The 20148-nt window shown below is 40.3% G+C and overlaps 1 protein-coding gene across 2 annotated transcripts; it reads right to left on the reverse strand.

The window, feature by feature from the left end:
* Positions 1-1684: 1684 nt before the first annotated feature.
* On the reverse strand, positions 1685-14106 carry LOC130577463 (inducible T-cell costimulator-like). 2 transcript variants are annotated; one of them, XM_057372838.1, is made up of 6 exons: positions 14012-14106; positions 8348-8386; positions 5965-6303; positions 4726-4835; positions 4024-4114; positions 1685-3495 (listed from the first exon to the last, which is right to left on the reverse strand). In XM_057372838.1, the coding sequence occupies exons 1-5, from the start codon at positions 14088-14090 to the stop codon at positions 4025-4027; spliced, it is 657 nt and encodes a 218-aa protein (XP_057228821.1). In that variant the 5' UTR covers positions 14091-14106; the 3' UTR covers positions 1685-3495; position 4024. The 2 variants fall into 2 exon arrangements, with proteins under 2 accessions (XP_057228821.1, XP_057228820.1); XM_057372837.1 differs by having other exon boundaries at positions 4024-4117.
* Positions 14107-20148: the final 6042 nt, after the last annotated feature.

Here is a 20148-nt window from a genome sequence, read left to right on the forward strand (position 1 = left end):
TTTCAAAGTTGTTAATGTTTGCAGTTTTTAAAAATTATTATGCTTGATATGTGCAGCAGCTAAATCTTTCTTGTTGATAATCAGAGCTGATTTATCTCTTTTTAAAAATTGATCTCAAGCCATACAAGATCTTACTACTCCCAAGAGGAATTAAATAGCTCAAACATACTCATTTAGATGAAGTTCACCCCCTGACCTCTTATTCATATCTCCACTTCATACCTGTCCAGTTCATTTTTCCAGAAAAGCTGTTTATTCCTTCCTCCCTCTTCTCTGAGCAACCCACACCCTGAATTGAACTCATAACCACAGAGCATAAATGCAGACCTCAAACTTTCATCTCTCAAGGAAATGGAAGATTTTAACTACAGTGGGTAGACTGCTATAGCGATGATGGACTGGACAACTCAGGGGACTTGGGTATCTGGAGTGTCTCATTGCAGTTAAAGTCAAACGAAAGCATAGACTTAGATCCAGCTCCCCAGTAAATCTTATATGGGCAGACGTTTCTACCAACCAAATTGATTTCTTTGTAACTAAATAATTTCAATTACCTGTATTTTTTTTTTTTATTTTATTTTTACTGCATTCTTCTGCAGGGCAACTTATAGATTCAAATGTATAGGGAACTTCCCACATTATAAAACACTTCATAAGTAATGGTGTATGTTATCTTCAGTACCAATCTTTATTTTGATTCATTTGTTTGCTTTACTCAATTTTGGGAGCCTCTTTTCCCCAGCCTTAAATAAACTTCTTGAAGTCTGTAGGAAATGTGATAGAATTTAGAACTATTTGAATTTTGAACTCAATGAAATACCTGTACTATGGGAAAATTGTCCTCTTAGTGTCATTTCATTCCTATACTATATATCAGATATGAAATTGCCATCTTGAAGTTAATCAATAAACTYCAAGAACATTCAGATTTGGGTTCATAATGCAGGATGGGAAGATAAGCTTGCAAAATACATATCAAGGTTTGCATTTCAAACCATCTCAAGATATGCAAGTGTTCAAATTATGATATATTGATCATTTATCCTCCTCCTGAAATGGTCTTTTCCCAAAACTGGGAGTTTCCAAAGAGAGCTTCTACTTTTTGAAATGATAACCTGTAAGAAGATCCGGCTTTTTGTTTAGTCTTTCTGACTGTTTGTTTTTGTTTTTTTAATTTTTTTTATTCCTTTCTTATCACACAGTCTACAGACTCAGTTGATGTTATTTTTACATAGCTTTTTACTCTTTTTTCTCATTCTGTCATCCTTTATCTTATTCCAACTCCTTTTGATTATGAGGCATTGGAAAATGGCAGACAGTAATTGAAAAGTGCCCCAGAATAATCTGGGACATTATAAATATCCTGGGATAGATATGAGGGATTAAAAGAAAGGAAGAAGAGATGGGACAATATGAAAAAACAATTTCACATGAAAATAAAAGGAAATAAACAGATACAAGCAATGTCACTACCCCACTGCCTAGAAACAAATCCAAATTTTTGATTTTCAGTTTTTCAATATTTTTTTGTCCTTAATCCTTTTCCTATTTCTCACTACAATGCTAAAGAGGGCTTAATTGCCCTGCACTCTCTCCTCATTATGCTGTGGATTTTATTGAGCTTAATTCTTTCACATGATATGCCTGCATGAATATTCTTATGGACACACATGACATAATAAAAAAATGCTTTATTAACAATAAAAATATCTTTTTCCAAAAAGAAAGGAGGAATGGAACTTTAGATTCCCACAAGCTTTGTTATAATGAATATAAACCATTTATCTCTCCGGTGCAGGATGKATGGATTTTGAACTGCCTTGTTCAGACTTTCATAATTTGTCCTTTATCCAGCAGCATCCCTAGGCAAACGTCAAGTTTTTCCTTCTTTCAGAAACTCTTTATTTCTTGAATTTCCTTCTCAGTCTGGCAAAAGGTTCCAGGGGTTTGGACTCTCCACTCTTACACAGGATCCAGTTCTTCTCATAGGTAGTAGATGTTAGCTATTTTCACAGGCAATAATTTCAACAATATTTTTTTTTTTAATTGAGAAATCAATGCTTTTATGGATGTACAGAGAAGAGCTTGGCTGGGGAGGTCAAGGAATTTGTCAAAGAATGGTGGGAGAGAATGTAATGYTACCCACCACAGCAGGGTTCCGTTCCTCATGTCAGCCTTGGAGCTGGTTRTCGCAGCCTAGGGCTGTGTAATTGGCAGTCCCCACCTCCTTTGGTGCTTTACTCATTTTCCTTTGCCCAATGTCACAGTAAGCAATTTGCACCTTCTCTTTGCAACACTTTTGTGTATCCATGTGTTTGTTGAGGAAAACCCTGTCCTTGACGTACCAGCTCATTTCATCCTCATCCCCATTTGCCCTGACAAAATTATAACCAGCCTTCTGTTTGCCAGACAAGCAGGCTGTGTATCTTTCTCGRTAGTGCCCTCTGACAAAATTAGGGGTTTTTTGAAGTTTTATGGAGAAGTTCAGAATCAACATACCCCTCTAGTTCCAGCAGCTCAATGGTGTCTGGCAAGACAAGCAGGCTGGATGCACAGCTGGTCATTTATGGTCAGAGTTTTGATGGATTTCACATGAAGCATGAAGGATTGATCATTTCTTCCATACTGAAGGTTCTGAGCAATTTGAAGCAGGTCAAGTAACCCCTAAACCCACTGGGGTAGTTGTAAAACTTTCATGTCCACCCACAAGAARAGGATAATTGCAATGCAGAGTCCATGAATATACTGGCCTTAGGAACTGTGTTGTGTTTTTTGTGCTGCAAGACATGAACAGGAGAGATCATGGGTCCTGGTTTAGGGACAAACCTTGCAGGTTTGAACTGATCTAAGGAGCAATTGCAGTCTTACCATATATTCATCCTGTAATATATTCTGTTAGTAGAAGTATTCAGGATTTAATAAAWGAGAGGAGCCCCAAGGTATGAAGAGCAAAGATGTATTGATAGCATAAAAAAATGCAGATGCAGATACTTGAGGCAGTGTGTCACAGAGAAGTCTCTGCTATACTCTCTCAGGTTTTCTTCCCCTGCCAAACTAACCCTTACAAAAGGGCATGTGCAATACAGGGCAGCATGGCTGTGCCACAAGGACTACAAGGATTGGCTTTGGAGGTAGTATTTTTTTTTTTTTTTGTCTCCAGTGGAAAGTTTATCATGAAGGAGACTAGAAAATAAAAGTTCTCTCTGTAGCAGAGCTACAGGAAACATTCTTTTCAACTAAAAGTTCACATCTTTAACATATTGTTATCATATCATGTACGAGTCAGTGGATCAGGCAGGGTGCCAATTCACAAACAAGGSTAGAGCAAAACACAGCTCAGAACAGTACTACAGTGAGTGCCACATGAYTGAGCACAGGGCCATCATGAGAGCTCAGGGAGGTTGGGAAAGGTGGGGAAATGCTGATTTCCCATTGTCCAGGTTCAAGTAGCTGGAAAAATKCTTCCAAAATTTCCACACCACAAGCAATTTATACCTGGAATAGAAATGGAGAATCAGTTACATACAACACCCATATGTTTGAATCAGACAAATTCTGCTTCTATTCTSTATCCAAAACTGCTTCTGTAGTCACTGCTGTAGGGCTTAAGTAGTTAGGAGGATCTCATTCTCTAGAGAATATTTGCCCTTAGCCAGTAACACTCAGTAAATCCAGTAAATCAGGTTCCCAGAGAGATTTTGGGTACTATGCATCATCTCAAGAGTCTGAACAGAACAGTTTTGCATCTCTTCCTCAGTCATGATATCATTACTTTGCATAGATATGAAGCAGTGGCATTTCTAGGAACCAGCGCACCATTATTATTCAAAAGGTTTCCAAAAATTTTGCTTTTAATTTTGTCTTCCTGCAACGTGGCAGCATGAACTCTATAAACAAGCTGTTGTAACAATCCCACCCAGTCACCCACCTACCCAGAATCAATGGCAGAGACAGCAAGCAGTTTTTCCCCTCCCAGAGAAAGCAACAGACACAAGCAGAGGTTACAACCAGGCTGAACACAACCTCAGATTCTTGGTTTTTTAGCTGCGTTCACTGCTGCCATGGGCATATATTCACTGTTGTACTCATGGGAGCTGGATTCACTCTTCTGATTCTGCTAAGAGAGAGAAAATGCCATGAATTTAATTTGTGGTCACTAGTCTTTGCCTCTCCTGCCTTTGTTCATTAAATAGGGCAGTTACTCTGCTGTTTCCAGTGGGAGCATAAAGGTCAGAATAGACAGGTCAAAGTCACACAGAAAACTTGGAATAAAACAAACTGAAAATTCAAAACACACATTGCCCAGAAGAATAGCTAATTGCATAGTCTTCCTTCTTTCCTGAGTCAAATGGTTCTTGGTTTAAGTGGTTTTGCAGCAAAAGAGTGATGGAATTGCTCCACTGATGATTTGTTTCCCCTTCTTAAAGAAAACAATCAGGTGGATTTCTTACCGAACTAATTTTGCTGACCTGTGCAGTGTTTCCCTATTCCCTTTGGTTCCAAGCCTTTAAATCAATACACAATTCTGTCAYAGAAAAATTAAATCTGAGCTGCTGTCATCAATGACTTGAATTCCRGTGGAAAATTAACAATTCAGTCTTTTTGTCAAAAAACACAGCACATGCTGGCTATGTGCCTGTCCCACCCTCTAAATCTCATTAAATCAAATTCCCCACCCACGACCTTTGGAAGAAGGGTTCTGCATAATATCATAGACTTGCTTACCTTRTTCCTTAAGCAACAGGCCACAGCACAGCAGACACAGGAAATGGCAAAAATGATCAGGCCAATAATTATCCATTGCACAGGTCCCAGTGAAAAGCAGTCTTCCTTATCTGAAGATGGGGATACGAAAAAAAGTCATTACTGATAATTTGCACTTTTGCCTTCTACAGATAACGTCAAATTATTTTCCCTCTTCACATGAGTAAATTAGCAAAAGTGAACTCTGAAGAAGGATTTTCCTGAGGTGAATAGCCACCTTGGAAAACTGTATTCAGCAGGAAGCAGAAGATGTCATTTTTCCAGAAAGAGAGGTGAAAATGTTGGTACACAGTGCTGAAAGTTTAGACTGCAAAGAAGCCAAGCCAGGCTTGAGAGCATGCTGGTGTTTCAGATCTGAACAAGGTTAAACTCATACACAGTAAGTGCCTGCATAAAGAGAGAAAAAGAAAGCAAAGGAAGGACAACAGGCAGTGCCATGCTACAACTGAACTGCATAGAGAACCAAGAACTGGTGTGAGCAAAAACAACTATTAACTCTTTCAGTTTAATATACCAAAGAGCCACTGAAGAAAAGTCAGTTCAAATTAAAGCCAGTGCAGTTAGTCTTCTGGAGGAAATCCAAGCCCTTCTCAGTAAATGGCCAAAAATTCACAACACTTGTGGATCTCTTCTGCTCTAAGAAGGCTTTAAGGATCTGCTTCAGAGAAGYGAACACCATCTTCTTCACACATCAATGGCATCAGAGAGCTCCATATACCACCATTAGTATGCATTTTTGACAACTGATTTTCTTTAATGAAGGTAGTTCTCAGAATGGATTTTCTTTAGTCCTAGGCATATGAAGATAGTTCTCAGAATGCATTTTTCCCCACTGGCTAGATCTAATCTTATCATTTATACTTAGCAGCTTGAAAAATGGATAAGGGAAATAGCTGTTGCAGACCAAGGTGAGACTGCAGTACTCTAGAAGCTGYAGTCAAGCTAACATGAGTGTCACCATCAATATGCAAAACTCAGCATGGTCTGCAAAACCTGCCCAAGAAGGTGAAAAAATATGGAGAGGACATCCTGAGTAGTCTGCCAACACAACTCCACTGTTACCAGCCCCCTGCTAAGTAGTTTTAARCAGCCTGATAATCAGCTGTGCAAACTCTAGTCACATTTTTCACYGTAGCATAGTTATGCCCAATGTCTACTTATCAGTAAAGTGAAATGAGGGGAGAAAAGAAGTAAACTTACCTTGGACATACAAATAGGTTTCTTTCAGACAGCAGTCTATGTAAGGAGGGGGTAAGAATATGTCCAGGCAGTAGATATAAATGTCAATATGTTTTCTTTCCAGGTTTTTAAGAATGAAAGTGGTGCTGCTATTTGAATTCTGTGTCTGACAGTAGGTGACATTACTTTTGGAGATAACTCTCTCTTCACTCAAATGGAATGCRCAGATTTCCTTCTTTTCATGCCCTTTGAACAGGGTCATGCTGAACTCGCTCACATTTTCCGGGTTGGGGAATGTGAAATTGAAGTTTCCATTTTCAAATGCCACCTTCACYTGGGGGTCAGATACATGAGGCTGATCTGAAGACATGAAAACAATAAGTATAATCACACACATGGCAGTGAAAAGAATCCTTAAAGTGCTAAGAAACTCATTTAAACAAAACAAATGAACCATGTGATTGTAATTTAAGGCATGTAGGTATTCAGAATGGTSTGGCTGTAGAAAGAAGCTCTCATGATGAGACACCAGTGCATCTTTCTGGTGATGACAGACATTACTGATAAAATAAATGAGACCTAGCCAGTTATCTGTTCTAAGGCTGGAGAGGTTACTGTTAACATTAGATCAGTCACCTTGACAATGTTACTGTCTACTAAAGTTACTAAATGGTAAAGTTATGGTCTCAGTTACTGGACATTGTTTAAAGGCCCCTGTACCAAACACTATATTGACCTTCAATCACTGCCTCAGTATCAGATTGTCCTATTCATCGATAAAACAAGTGGTACAAAGATGATGATGATGATGATGATGATGATGATGATGATGATGATGATGATAATTATCTTTGGTTTACGGTTTGTAATCTGTACCCTAATGAACATGGAATTATAAGAGCATTTAGACTAGGAAAAACCCTTAAGATCATCAAGTCCATCCATTAACCCAGCATTGCCAAGACCACCACTAAACCATGTCCCTAAGTGCCACATTTAAGCATCTTTTAAATCCCTCCAGGGTGATGACTCCACTGCTTTCCAGGAAAGTCTATTCCAGTGCTTGACCACTATTTCAGTGAATACATTTTTCCTAATATCCAGACTAAATCGCTCCTCRTGCAACTTGAGGCCATTTCCTCTTTCTTGTCCCTTGTTACTTGGAAGAGACTGAACCCGATCTTGCAGAAGCCTGCATTCAGGTAGGTGTAGAAAATGGCAAGTTCTCCCCTGAGCYTCCTTTTTTCAAGCTAAACAYCCAYAGCTYCCTCGACTACTCCTTTTACCATCTCTGTTGCCTCTTCTGGACCCACTCTGACACCTCCATATCTTTCCTGAAGTGAGGGGCCCAAAACTGGACACAGGATTTGAGGTGTGGCCTCACCACTGTTGAGYACAGGGGGACAATCACTGCCCTGGTCCTGCTGGCCACACAATGATTGATACAGGACAGAATGCCACTGGCCTTCCTGGCCACCTGGACACACACTGGCTCGTATTCAGCTGGCTGCTGACCAGCATCCTCAGGACCCTTACCAGGCACCTTTCAGGACACTCTTAGCCCAGCTTGTAGGGCTGCCTGRKTTGTTGTGACCCAAGYGCAGGACCTGGCACTTGGCCTTGTTGAACCTCRCATAGCTGGTCTGGGCCCATCAATCCAGTCTGTCCAGATCCCTCTGCAAARCCTTCCTATACTCCTACCTAATACTTCCACCTAACTTGGTGTTCTCTGCAAATTTATTGAAGGTGCACACCTCATCCAGGTCATTGATAAAGATATTAAACAGAACTGGCCCMAGAACAGAGCCCTGGGGAGCCCCACTCGTAAGTGGCCACCAGCTGGATGTAACTCTATTCACCACCACTTTCTGGGCCCGGCTATGCAGCCAGTTTGATGATGTAGCAGAAAATTTAAACTGGGTTGTGAACACCAAGTTCCTACATAAGGACCTTAACCACAGGACCTGGCTTTTCTTTGTGAAATAGATAGTGATTTGAGGCATGGTATAAAGTTTCAACCTAATTACATATATAGCTATAGCATCATTATTGCTCAGATAATGGAAGGTGTAGAGGTCAAATGTCACTGTGCTTGTGCACCCACATGCAATCCAGAAATCACATTTGACCTCCACAAAATCTCTATGAAAAGCTCTCAGATGTTGTGCAACTCTTGTTTTACAAACTTCTTGGAGAAGCAAAGAAAGTAATCTGACCAAAGATGTCCTGCTACCTCCCGTTTGACTTTGTGAAGTCAGCAACCAATACCACAGAAAACTCCCTCAGACAAAAGTATGTTAGAATGTACAGGTTTTTCCTTCAAAAATGACAGKTTTTTCCTTCAAGGGCAATATTTTTTGATGTAGAAAAGCATTTAAAACCAAATAAGGCAAAKGCATCTTACCTATATTTTTGCATGGACGTGATGAGCAACTGTCAACACCTGAAAAATACAAAATTATTTTCTGTTTAAAATTCAAGAAGAGTGATGCAGGAACAGGGGTTTAGCTGTGCAATGTTAAAATGTTGAAGCTATTTTTTAACTTGTATCATTATCCTATCTTTGTATCTAACTTGTATCATTATCCTTTTTGTGCTAGTCTATGAAGTAATATGATATGATAAAAGAACTGAACATTAAAATCAAAGTAGAAAGAAAATTACTTTCTTCCTACTTTGAAAAAGAAATAAGGCAAGAATTTATATTGATATACACAAATTTTTAAAACACCGAAGTTGCGAAGTAATGTATGTACTTCAGAAACAGAACTAACATGAACGTAAAGCTTTCAACAAGATACTGTGGGAACCTGCCCCAAATAAAAAAAAAAGCATACTTTTGATTTCTCATGAATCCTGATTCTGCAATAAGCCAGCATTATTTTTTCCCAGACCAAAGTACTCATTTCCATTAATGTTTATTCTGCTTCCCCCACTGCTTAACACTGCATCAAAACATAATTATCTGGATGGTATTCCAATACATACAGCAAGAAAATCTTCAAGCAATGAATATGGTTTTGTTCCTTTTCCAGTAACAACTTTTTCTCTCATTGTTCATTGGCAACCTTCTTTACAGAACACAGACATATTTTTAATGATTGTTCTGGTTTTGTTTTTTAAACCACTGCCATCATCACCACACACTATGGCAACAGTTCAGAATGATTTGTATGTCAGTACTGGCAACCTAGCACAGTCTGATCGTGTTTCATTTGGAATTTTTCTTTTTGCAGTGCCCGAAAATTAAGTGTTCAGACACTAGACAGACAAACAGAATAAAACTGTATCTGCTTTTCCTGTTTTCTGGTAGCCAGAGTAAGTTCCTTCAGATGCTACTTAGAATGAAATATATCTGCATCAGGATTTTATGATGCTAAGGAAATATGTGGCAAATACTTTAAGACTTTGATGCATTATCTTATTCCTTTTACTGCTGCATGGTAGTCTATATCCACACAGAGTAGACGCCCAGCTGTGCCAGGTATTGCACTGATTACATAGTATTAATAACGGGGTTTTTTTCCAAAGTACCTGTTATATTTGACGTTTGGACTGTGTGTGCACAGGCACATAGGATCATTCCCTTTTGGGTACCTTTGTATGATCTCAACCCTTTCACTCTCTAAGTGTTCATGCTTTTTCCTTCTTTGAATTTTGGCTTCCAGTTGCTGCCATTGGCAAGGGCATTGTAATGAATGATACTCCTTTAAAATATCTTTAGTGTGACACAGAAGCTAATGGACTTCTGGAAGACACTTTGCAATGCTCAGTTAAAGAGCAATAGAAACTGTTATCCCTTTCTGATTGATTTACCATTTTCCTAGTGATCAAATTCTTCCTGGTTCRCTGTGCACAGTCAGCGCCCTTATCTAATTCAGTGACAGTTCTAATAGCTGTACTTTTCTCAGGACTATTATATAAGTGTATGATAACAGACAAGGTATATTATTTATCTTGTACCACTGGTGTGAAGATAAGGCAGAGAAAACACACAACTTGCCAAGCCCCAGTGAAATAGAGCTCTAGAGCCACTGAAAKCACAGACAGAAAGCGCAAGCCCTTAAAATGTTATATAGTCTGAAGAGCTGAAAGCAAAGGTCAAAGAAAAACATCATTCTTGATGACATATATGTTGCATGATGAAAGAAAACAGTTCCTATGAGAACAACACTTGAAATGAAGGTCATTTTAAATGCTCTGTAGTTTGACGTCCTGTAATTTGGTAACACATACCTTTAAAATTAGGCCAAACAGMCAGCAAATTATTTAGGGAAGGCAAGAACAAAACAAACGTACAGCAGAAGCTAGGGAGTATGATGAATACATAAACTAATCTCTACATTTTTACTGGTCATCTGAGAGGAAAGGCAGATGCTGATTCTATCAGGGCAGCCACGGAGACAAGTGGTGCCATATTCCTTCGATCTACCAGAGGTGCGTGGGACAACCGTGCTCTGAGCACTAAAGTAACAACTTCAAATTTGTTCTCTCTGTCTCTGAGAGTAGTTCAATTTGGCTGTTAACTAATGAAATTGCCCTTTCATACCATGTGGGTTAAAATGTTTGTCACAGATCATGGTTTTAATGCTTGTTTTTAATGGAAAAGGGTGGAGATGTCATTAAGCATTTAGTTCATGTGACCTTCTGGCAAGATGAAAGATTGTTTTGTATTCTCCCCAACTCAGATGCCTAAAATGCCTGTTTTCAAGAAAGACTCAGTAATATTTTTCTCTGAATGAGCATTTTGRTARATATGATGCAATTAGTATTCCTCTGAAACAAGTGCCCATATAGAAGAGTGTGCTTAGCATAGGATAAAGGCAGCACACTTYAGAATTAGATTAACAGGGCCTGARATTAAAACACAAAATTGTCGACATGGATGACCGCAATGGGTTAGATCTGATATAACTTTCCAACTCACTAACTATTCTGCATCAGCTCCTAATTTGAACACTATTGCTGAATGCTAARAAGTTGCTCAGTTTGCCTCCCTGTGCCTCACCGCTCATCTGTGCCCATTTTTACCCTGTAATATTCCCAGGGTAATCACATGAACCTGTAATACTCTGTTGTTAATGGCCARACACATTGAGGATGTTTCTTGCCAAGCTCCAGTCAGAATGAAGGTACATTGAGTGGGATAAGAGATAGGAAACTGGGGTTATAATGTCCATTAATACTGAGAGGTTCAGTGACTAATTCTCTCTAATTTTATCTCAAAAATACATGAATAAGAGTACGGTATGTTGAAATTAAACTGAAGAATTTCACTTGATCAGCCATAAAAATGCTTAGATTTGGCTTTAAGATTCCTTTTTGTTATTTTTCATAAAAGAGATAATTCAATCACATATAAAGGTTTGAGACAAGAGGAAACAAATCTTTAGTTTGTTTCCTAGGAGTGTCTTAATGTGGAGTTACATGGAGTCCTTCCTGCCTTGCCTGATGTCAAGCAGAATGCCAAGACAAATATTGTGGCTTAGATATAAATCTAAGAGACAAAAAAAATGTATGAAAATTACATCTTGTTGCGTTAAACTCCGAAAGAGTGTGTGTATGTATGTGTACATTTGTGTATAACTGTATTTACAGTCATGTACATGTCCATCTGAATTTCATGTTTAGTACAGCAGGAAAGCCTTTTGGCAGAAATTTGGTAGTTTCTATGCTAGTGTGCTTGGATASTAAGGCCAATGGAAAGTGTGTTTTTTTCATTTTAATAGGATTGCAATTTTTAGCTTTCTAGTTGCTCTTTGGCAGAYCCAGCACTATTTGAAAACATCACAAATCTGTTACGCATTTTGGTCCTAACAGAAATTTAAAAACCACTTTCAATCCCTTTTCAAGCTTGGGGTTTAGGGTAGGAGAATAGAATACTGTTACTTGATTTTCTTTCTGTTTCTATTACCTGTCCCAGCTCTCAGAAAACTAACTAGSTGATAAAAAGAATAAGAATAAGCATAATTTCACTTGTACGTGTTTGCCTCTGACGACGAGCAAGGAAATTGTGAACCCTGCCTTCAAAAAAMCACATTTGTTTTGTTAATACTAAATGCAAAATAAAACTACACAAAGTTTTTGTTATAGTTTTGAYCTTTCAAGGCACTCTGAAAGATGACACTGTCAATTTAGTACCATTAGTTATGTGCCTAAAACTAACATGTTGTTATCTTTCAAGAATCCAGGACTAAGAGAAGAAAGAGTGCTGGGGAAAGCAAGTAATGGCCAGAATTATTCTAGGAAGCCATCTTCAATCTGAATTTTTTTCTATGGTATAATTTATGTCCAGGAATACCGAAATTCTTATAAAATATACCATGGAAACAACAGGTAGTCTGATAATATTTCAGAAACCCTTCTAAGAAATTACCATGGTTTCCTCCTGTATTGACAACAGGAGATCCGTGGGTGAAGAGTGATRATGCTTTGCAAATGTTGGCATGCAAAAGCTTATGTGCAGTGTTTCATAGCAAGGGCTATGCCTACCTACAGCTCTGTACTCCAAAATCCCATTGTCTGTGTTTATTTACAGGCAACAGAGAGGCTCCCTGCTCTTATAAATAATTTCTTTATCACAATTGTGTTATCAAATCCTAATACACACGTATATATCATCTCCTGTGATCTATTTACATCCATAAGTCACAAGTTATGCTGAGAACACTGTAAGACAAAAAACATGAGAGATACCATTTCTTCATACAGGCAGTCCCTTTGATTTGTCATTATCTCCTTATCCCAGTCCCTACCCAAATCCTGTCCTCCATATGAGAAGGAAGGGAGAAAGAAGGCAGAAATGCTGGTATCAGACAGAACAATTATTTGCACCCTTAAAATTACAGTATTTCTTCCCATGAGGAAGCTTCAGCTTCTTCTAGGTAGCTTCAGCTATGTGTGAAAGCGTGCTGCTCAGGCATACATGCTACATTGACTAGGTAAGAATTATGTAATCAAACTCAAAGGATTTTTTGTTAGTAGATTTAAGAACAACTTTTCAAGGAGAACTCCCTTTAAAAATACTGATTACAATTRCTCTTTCCTGTGATTTCCCTCATCTTTTCATTCTATCTGAAAACTCAGTACAGTATCCMTATCTTAGTTAGCCTTCAGAAAGGTATCTGCATTACCTAAAGACCTGAAAATGAGTTTTTATTTATGGAAACGTTTAAGTTCTGTATGAAACCTCAGCAGTAGTTAAATTCTATCCCTTTTCATTAGAATTTCAGAAATAAACATTTAATAGCCCTTGGCATGACCTCCAAAGGAGCATATTTAGATAGTGTTTAGTAACTGTGCGTACTAAATCTCATATATTAGTTCTATGATGCATTGTACCAAATCCTTGGCCAGAATATGTATRGAAAAAAAGACTCTTTGTAACCAGTTATTGTCTGTATTTCCATCCTGACCCATAAATATGTTGGTTTCAGACAGGTTACACATAAAGCTGTGATATTTTACTTTATACATGGGATAAAACACAAATCTTGCTAAATGCTACATCCATATTTATGGCTGGACTGCAACTGGTGCTGTCACTGTACACTTTTCTCAAACACAGTATAGGAATGCCATGCTTCCTTTGAATACTGTGTTTCAAGCCCGCACCAAAATAATCTCATCTAATCTTGCATGCCATATACATTTTTCATTGTATMAAAATTCCCTTCCCACACAAGAGCAGGTTTAATACTGGTAAGTTGGTTTCTCTTTATTATTCACATCATGCTTCTATGTGATCTCATATCCATCAAGGGAAGCTGGCTGGAGCACTACGATCTAAACAGCTAAAGGGTAACATTGAGCAGATGAGCTGAAGAACATAAACAATGAAAACTTGTACTTTTTCATTCCAGAGCAAATGCCCTGTGCTAGCAGGAATTCTCTTCCCACGACTCTAGTGATACCAAAGTTAGGAACAGTCTTTTTGCAGCCGTTACCCTCCATTACCTTTATTCCTCCAACCCCTTTCTATCATGCCTTATTTACTGTCTCCCATAATTGGCTGTTATACTCTATAGAGACATCTACTGCACAGAGAATAATCCAAAATGTTACTCACCGTACAGGGCTTCAAACTGAAAGCAGAGGACACAGAAAGTTACAGCAACTGCCTTCATGCCTGCCTGACACAGAGGCATCAGCCTTCTGTCTACCGTGAGGATGGGGAAAACACATGGGTAGAAAAGGAAGTGGTTTGTGGGCTCTGGGGAAAATTGTCAGATAATCAGAATGACTTTTCAATATTTAACCCCTGACTACATTATAGCTATGTCAGCATTAGTTGCTGCATGTACCTGTGAGGTTTAAAGCTTTAGGGTTTTTTTCCTACCTAATGGCTTACTGTCATAGACAGGAAGATGAAAGATTTTCTGGCATTACTTTTGATCTTCACTTTGCAAAGACTGTTTCTGGTAAAGTCTATCATGATAGAGGCTGCAGTCATCTACAGTAGAATTCTTCAGATAGCCCACGGTCAGCAACTAGTACTAACTTACAAAACATACGTATTTGTAAATGGCAACCTGGTTTCTCCCCACCAATTTCAACTGGTTTTGCATAACTAATGGTCTTGCTCTATGTGGAAACCATTCCTTTGTGGGGTAGGAGTCTCTCGTGTGCCCTCATCCTGAAATTCACAGGAAGAACATGGCCAAATTGCAGAAAGACCCCTTCAGCCCTGTGACATCTAAAAGGTCCACTCCAATGTGACTTCTATCCTGGAGATCAGGCTTCTTTTGCCTGGAGTTTCATGAGCAATTTCATGTGGCACTGCAAGAGGAGATCTGACTCAGTGCCCTAGGACCTTAGGTCAAAAGATTCCTTCCCTCTTCCTTGCCTTTGTGCAGCACACTCTATTCTGGCCTGTTATCCATCTTTATTCTGGAATATTTTAGGACCCTTTGTGATAACATGTTCCAGTCAYTTAATCCTGGCTGCTTACTTATGTCTATAATACTAATTTTAGTGCAGAAAATATGCAAGAAAAAGAGCTTCTAAATCATGGTTAATATATCAGATGCTGTTCACATTTCTGATTGCACAAARAGAAACCACAAAGGACTGCTAGTGGTGCCTGACAGACACTGCCAGAGTTCAATCCCTGTAAGGGTCAAATAACTGGTAAACAACAGAACTGTGTTACAGATTCATTCCTGCTTTATACTGTGTGAATAAATCCTCACATGTTGGTTTACTCTTCTTTAAAGCGTGATTTAATGTTTTTCACTGTTTCTGCCAAAGATTTGTTCAATGGGCATTGGCAGAGTTTTACTTTCTTCAGATCTTTTCAAAGCCCTGCAAATCTATGCTTTTTTTTTAAATGACAGTCAGAGTTAAACCTGAATCAAGTCATGTCTCTGGGGCCAAAATTAGGTAATTCTAACTAGAGAAAGTTGCTGCTGTATGCTTTGAATTCTAAAGCCCAGAAGTATATGGAGGTTCAAACGATGATAAATTTACAAATCATATACCTGACTCCTGAGCTTTGCCTATGAAGTTATGAACCACATTGGRATTTACTGAGGTTCCAGGTAGTATCATCTTTTCCATCCCCCACAGAAACTAATGGGAAGTGCTCACAGAACAGAGTAACCTTCTCCTGGGACATGGCCTTTATTGCCCCCCAAATAAATATGAGTGGCCCCCAAAAAAGCTTATAGTAAAGAGAGCTGCTGCTGCTACAGAATTAAGGGTGGAAAAGCATCATGTGTCAAATACCCCTGCACATCTTTGGGASAGCATGGTGAAAACATACCAAGGATTGAGTCCCTACAAAGCTTATCACTGACTGGGAAGGCCAATAAATGTGTAGGAGAATGTACTCCATGTGCAGTTTTAGTTATTTTTTATGGAAACAAGTTTTAAAACAAGTCAGTATTCTTAGAAATTCAAGAAAGTTTGTCATTTTCTTGAAAATGTAAAGATTTTGTTAGTAAAGTAATTTTGGTTTGGTTTTTTTTTGTTTGTTTGTTTTTTGTTTGTGGGTTTGTTTTTTTTTTACCAATATAGCTCTTTTGGAGCAACTTACTCCTTCCCTCCCTCTCTGTGACCGTATCAGTTACACCAGTGCAGAGGTTATTAATACACATCTATTTCACTTGTGGGGCAAGAATAACTATCATAATAGCTTGGCTGCTATAGATCTGACTGCAACTGGAAAACGTCTCACTGTCTAGTTTGTGTATGTTAAGTCCTCTCTCTTTACTATAATTGTAGCTTCAAGTCCACAATCACACCTCCTTTTCTGCATCCTGGTGCTTGGGATTGCTAGGACACACTGATCCCTTTATTTCAAAAGTGTCAAGTCCAGAGAACACTTTGGGGTACATTTGACAGTGCTCTGAAGTTTAATCTAAACAGTGATTTCAAGGGCATTTGATAATGAGCCAGCAGAGCCTGGGGCACTCACAGTGTATATTCACAAGCAAAGAGACACAAAGTCTAGTTCTGCGCTCAGCGTGAGGGATGCTCACCTTCTAGTCCCACACCAACAGAGACTCCTCCACCGCCTTGTAATCTTTTCATCTTTGCCTCCCTCCCCTGTCAGCGCTTACCTACTTCACAAAGATATGGTTACTGCCGTTTAGAGGTGTTTCTTGTAAATGTACGGTTGGTTACAGTTAAACACCTGGAACATGTAGTCTGTTTCCACAGGCTTCCTACAACTGTTACTATTTTTGCTCACAAACACGTGTTTCCTTTTTCCATCCTCATTTCTTTTTTTCTTGTGTCTTGATTTTCACTCTCCCATCCATATATGCCTCTCAGAGCTGATGTCTTTTCTCCTCCAACCTGACTGTCCCCCAGTCCCTGACTACGCCACTCCTCAAGCAGTAGCTTCCCTTCACTATGTGAAGTAACTCCTGTCTGGAATGTAGCTCCTCCTTCACCCCATTTTTTCTTCATGTCCTACTCCCAGTGCAACCTCATTTTTTTCTCTATCATCTTGCGTTTGCTGTTTACAAACTGTAACCTTATTTGAATTTTTTATGCCTTTAAAAAGGCATTCAGTAATACATCCATTTCCAAAGAGAAATGGGCTTGCTTGTCCCTTGGTCCATACACCAGTGTTCTCTCTACACAGTCTTCAGTGCTTCTCCCTTCTGACTCCAAGTAACTTGGAAAACAACACTTCTGTACTTTTCCCAAAGACACAGCAAAGGTTTTCCCTGTATATATGATGTATATTTTCTTTGCTCTCTTTAGTCACATAACTCATACTTACTGTTATCCTTCAAAACAATCTCCATGTTAGCAAAATGAYACTGCATGGTCCACTGTGAAACCAAGGTGCATTGAAAAATCTTCTATCTCACGGACAGTTTTCCATTTCTGCTCATGGATGAGCAGTTGCCCACAGCAATTTAAAATTTTCTCTTCATAGCATGTTTTGTGATTCTTTCTCCAGAGACTGCTACAGTCTATCCACACAAATTATATTCCATTGTCTCCTGCTGCTTCTCATTCTTTGCTTCAATATCTGGCCTATATTCTCATGACTCTGGGTCATTCCCTCAGGSCTGGAGCAGAAAGCCTCTGCACTCATGTGTTTTCATTTCCTGTCCTCCTAATTGAGAAAGGGAACAATGACTTTCACTGTGCTATTTTTAAAGTTCTGTGAGGGCTTTAAATCCCACTTCCCATCTGCACCACTCCCTATTAGGTRTGTAAACAAGCTGCAGTCTTTCAGGATGTAGAGATTTCAGCCTGAAACGCAGCTCATGTGCTCCCTCATTTGTTCTGATGCCTCCTTTGCTGATRCATTGGTCTGATCTCACCCCCAGGCCCGTGGGCATGCTGTAATATTCTCTGTGGAGAAGAGTGGAGGCTACTAGGGCTAAGCTCAGCCAGCTCAACAGTCGGGCAAACACCTCCCTGCACAGCAGATCTAATGAGACAGTGCCCTTTGGGGTGAGACTCTACATGGCTTTGCTTCTTGACACAAGCTCAGTTGTCCCATTAATCACTTCTTTCTGGGGTTTGGTTTGATTGTTTATTTATGATGATGTTTGAGAATATTCAATTGCCATTGAGTTTCCTAAAAGAAAAAAAAAAAAAAAAAGTCTGTTAAAGGATTTTAGCTGAGTGCTAAGGCTTGCAAGGGCATTGACCTATAAATTCAGTCGACAGGCACTAAGTGACAAATTCAGTCAACCAGTTGCCCAGAGAGGCAGTAGATGCCCTATCCCTGGAAAAACCTGACCTAGCTGAAGATGTCCCTGRGGACATCTTCAGCTGCAGGGCTGGACTAGATAGTGTTTAAGGGTCCCTTCCAACCTAATTTGTTCTATCATTCTAAATGCCACTTCAGATCCTGGGATTAAAGTTTTGGACTGCCTGACTTAAGGCATTTGAGAGCTGCCTGGGAAAAGACTGTCTCCATCTGATCTTAGGAATTGCTATCCCTCTGTGTACTCAGCCCTGTGTCTCCTGTGACAACATTTACCTAAAAATGGCACAGAATCACTTCTTCAGCATGGAAGGCACAGATAGAAAGGGCCCAGTGAAGCTTATGTGCATGTGGTGGTGGTGTGGACTGCAGATCTACAGGGTGGTTGGGGAAGGTTTACTGTCTTGAATGACAGCAAAGATAACAACCATGTGTACTTGGAATGTGGCCTCCAGGTATACTGGGAAGAGGACTGTGAGCAGTAGGTACTTTTCATTGGCATATGCCTGGGTGCAGGAGGAAAATACAAGGGTTGTAGATGGCCTGTGTTTCTGGGCAATGTTCCCAAAGGAGGAACTTTCTGAAGTCATTGCAGTTTCCTATGGCAAACATGCTGCTGGGTGGGACTTTGTTACGGTGCCGCTTTTACCTAGGCTTGGAAGGGAAGTATTTCAGAATGGATGGCAAATCTGTAAAACTCAAGTGAAGCGAGTGAACCTGAAGAGCCAGACTGTTACGGTAGGGCACTAGGGGGAGCATGCACGGCAGATACATGTGGATGGGCTGGGTGACTGTGGAAGCTATCTAGGTGTGACCGTGACAAATCATTTACATTTTGTAGAATTTTCACACGTCAGCTCTTTCAAAGCTTGCAGTAGGGTGGGGACTCCTACTGTGTGGTTATCCGGTCAGCTTCCTTTGAGGACTTAGGACGGAAAGAGCCACAATCTGTGGTGCTGCTTGGGGCTTGCGGTATGATATTTATCTCAGCATTGTTGTGATTACTTTTTAAAGGTAAGCTCTTGCCACTRCTGCATTGACAGTGTAACAAAGAGAAACTTCTCCAAGAGAAACAGTCCCCAAAGCTGTGATGTGTTCTTGCAGATAAGAGATAAATGAAAATTTATGCTGAAAATTGCAGGATAGGTGAAACAGCACAATCCTGTCTTGGACTTTCAGAAACACTGAAGGGGCTGAGGATGCACACATGCTTTTCCCAGCTGACTTAAGCTGCTTTTGGAAGCCCCATCTCTCAACTGTATCCAAGCCAGGCTTCATTATTGTTGTTAGTGGTTAACTGGAGCTAGTTTTAGACAGCTCAGGCCTTGGTGGATTTGGGCTTGGAGGAGTAAAAACAATAAAATCACAATTATATAACAAAGTCTCCTTTATTTTGTGTCTGTCATTCAGAATCTCACAGGTTACTGCCTTGGGAACAGAGCGCTTTGTACACGTAGGCCAAGGTTCCCGAAGGCAGTACTCACACCWGCAAAGATGAGATCCCTCTCTCCATCCAGCCGCGCCCCTCTGMCGGGTGCCAGAACAAAGACAACGAAAGCTGAGTACCCTGCAGTGCCGTGTCAGCCCCGGGCTCCTGCCGCAAGGGACTGGGGAAGGACTGCTTCCCCTTCTGCAGGAGATGTATCCAAGAGCTGTCTTTCAGGCTGAGCTCGCCTGGACGCTGTGAAACGCAGCGTTCCTGACCCGTGTCCCTCAGCTCCCTGCCCCGGGTGACGGTCCGCTCGCGGCTCTGCAGCGGAGCCCCCGGCAGCCGCCGAGACCCGCGTCCCCCGGCCGCGAGGGGGCGCTGCGGGCCGGGCGCCTGAGGCGGCGAGCGCCTGGCGGTGTGCGGGCTGCGGCCCTGCCGTGCCGAGTGGAGCCGTGCTGTGCTGAATGGGACCGTGCCGTGCCGAACGGGGCCGTGCCGGGCCTAATGGGGCCGAGCCGTGCCGAGTGGGGCCGTGCCGTGCCGAATGGGGCCGTGCCGTGCCGAATGGGGCCGTGCTGTGCTGAATGGGACCGTGCCG

This window comes from Malurus melanocephalus, unplaced genomic scaffold, assembly GCF_030028575.1.
Source record: "Malurus melanocephalus ecotype Western Australia unplaced genomic scaffold, MMel_1.1 scaffold_180, whole genome shotgun sequence".
Taxonomy (NCBI): domain Eukaryota; kingdom Metazoa; phylum Chordata; class Aves; order Passeriformes; family Maluridae; genus Malurus; species Malurus melanocephalus.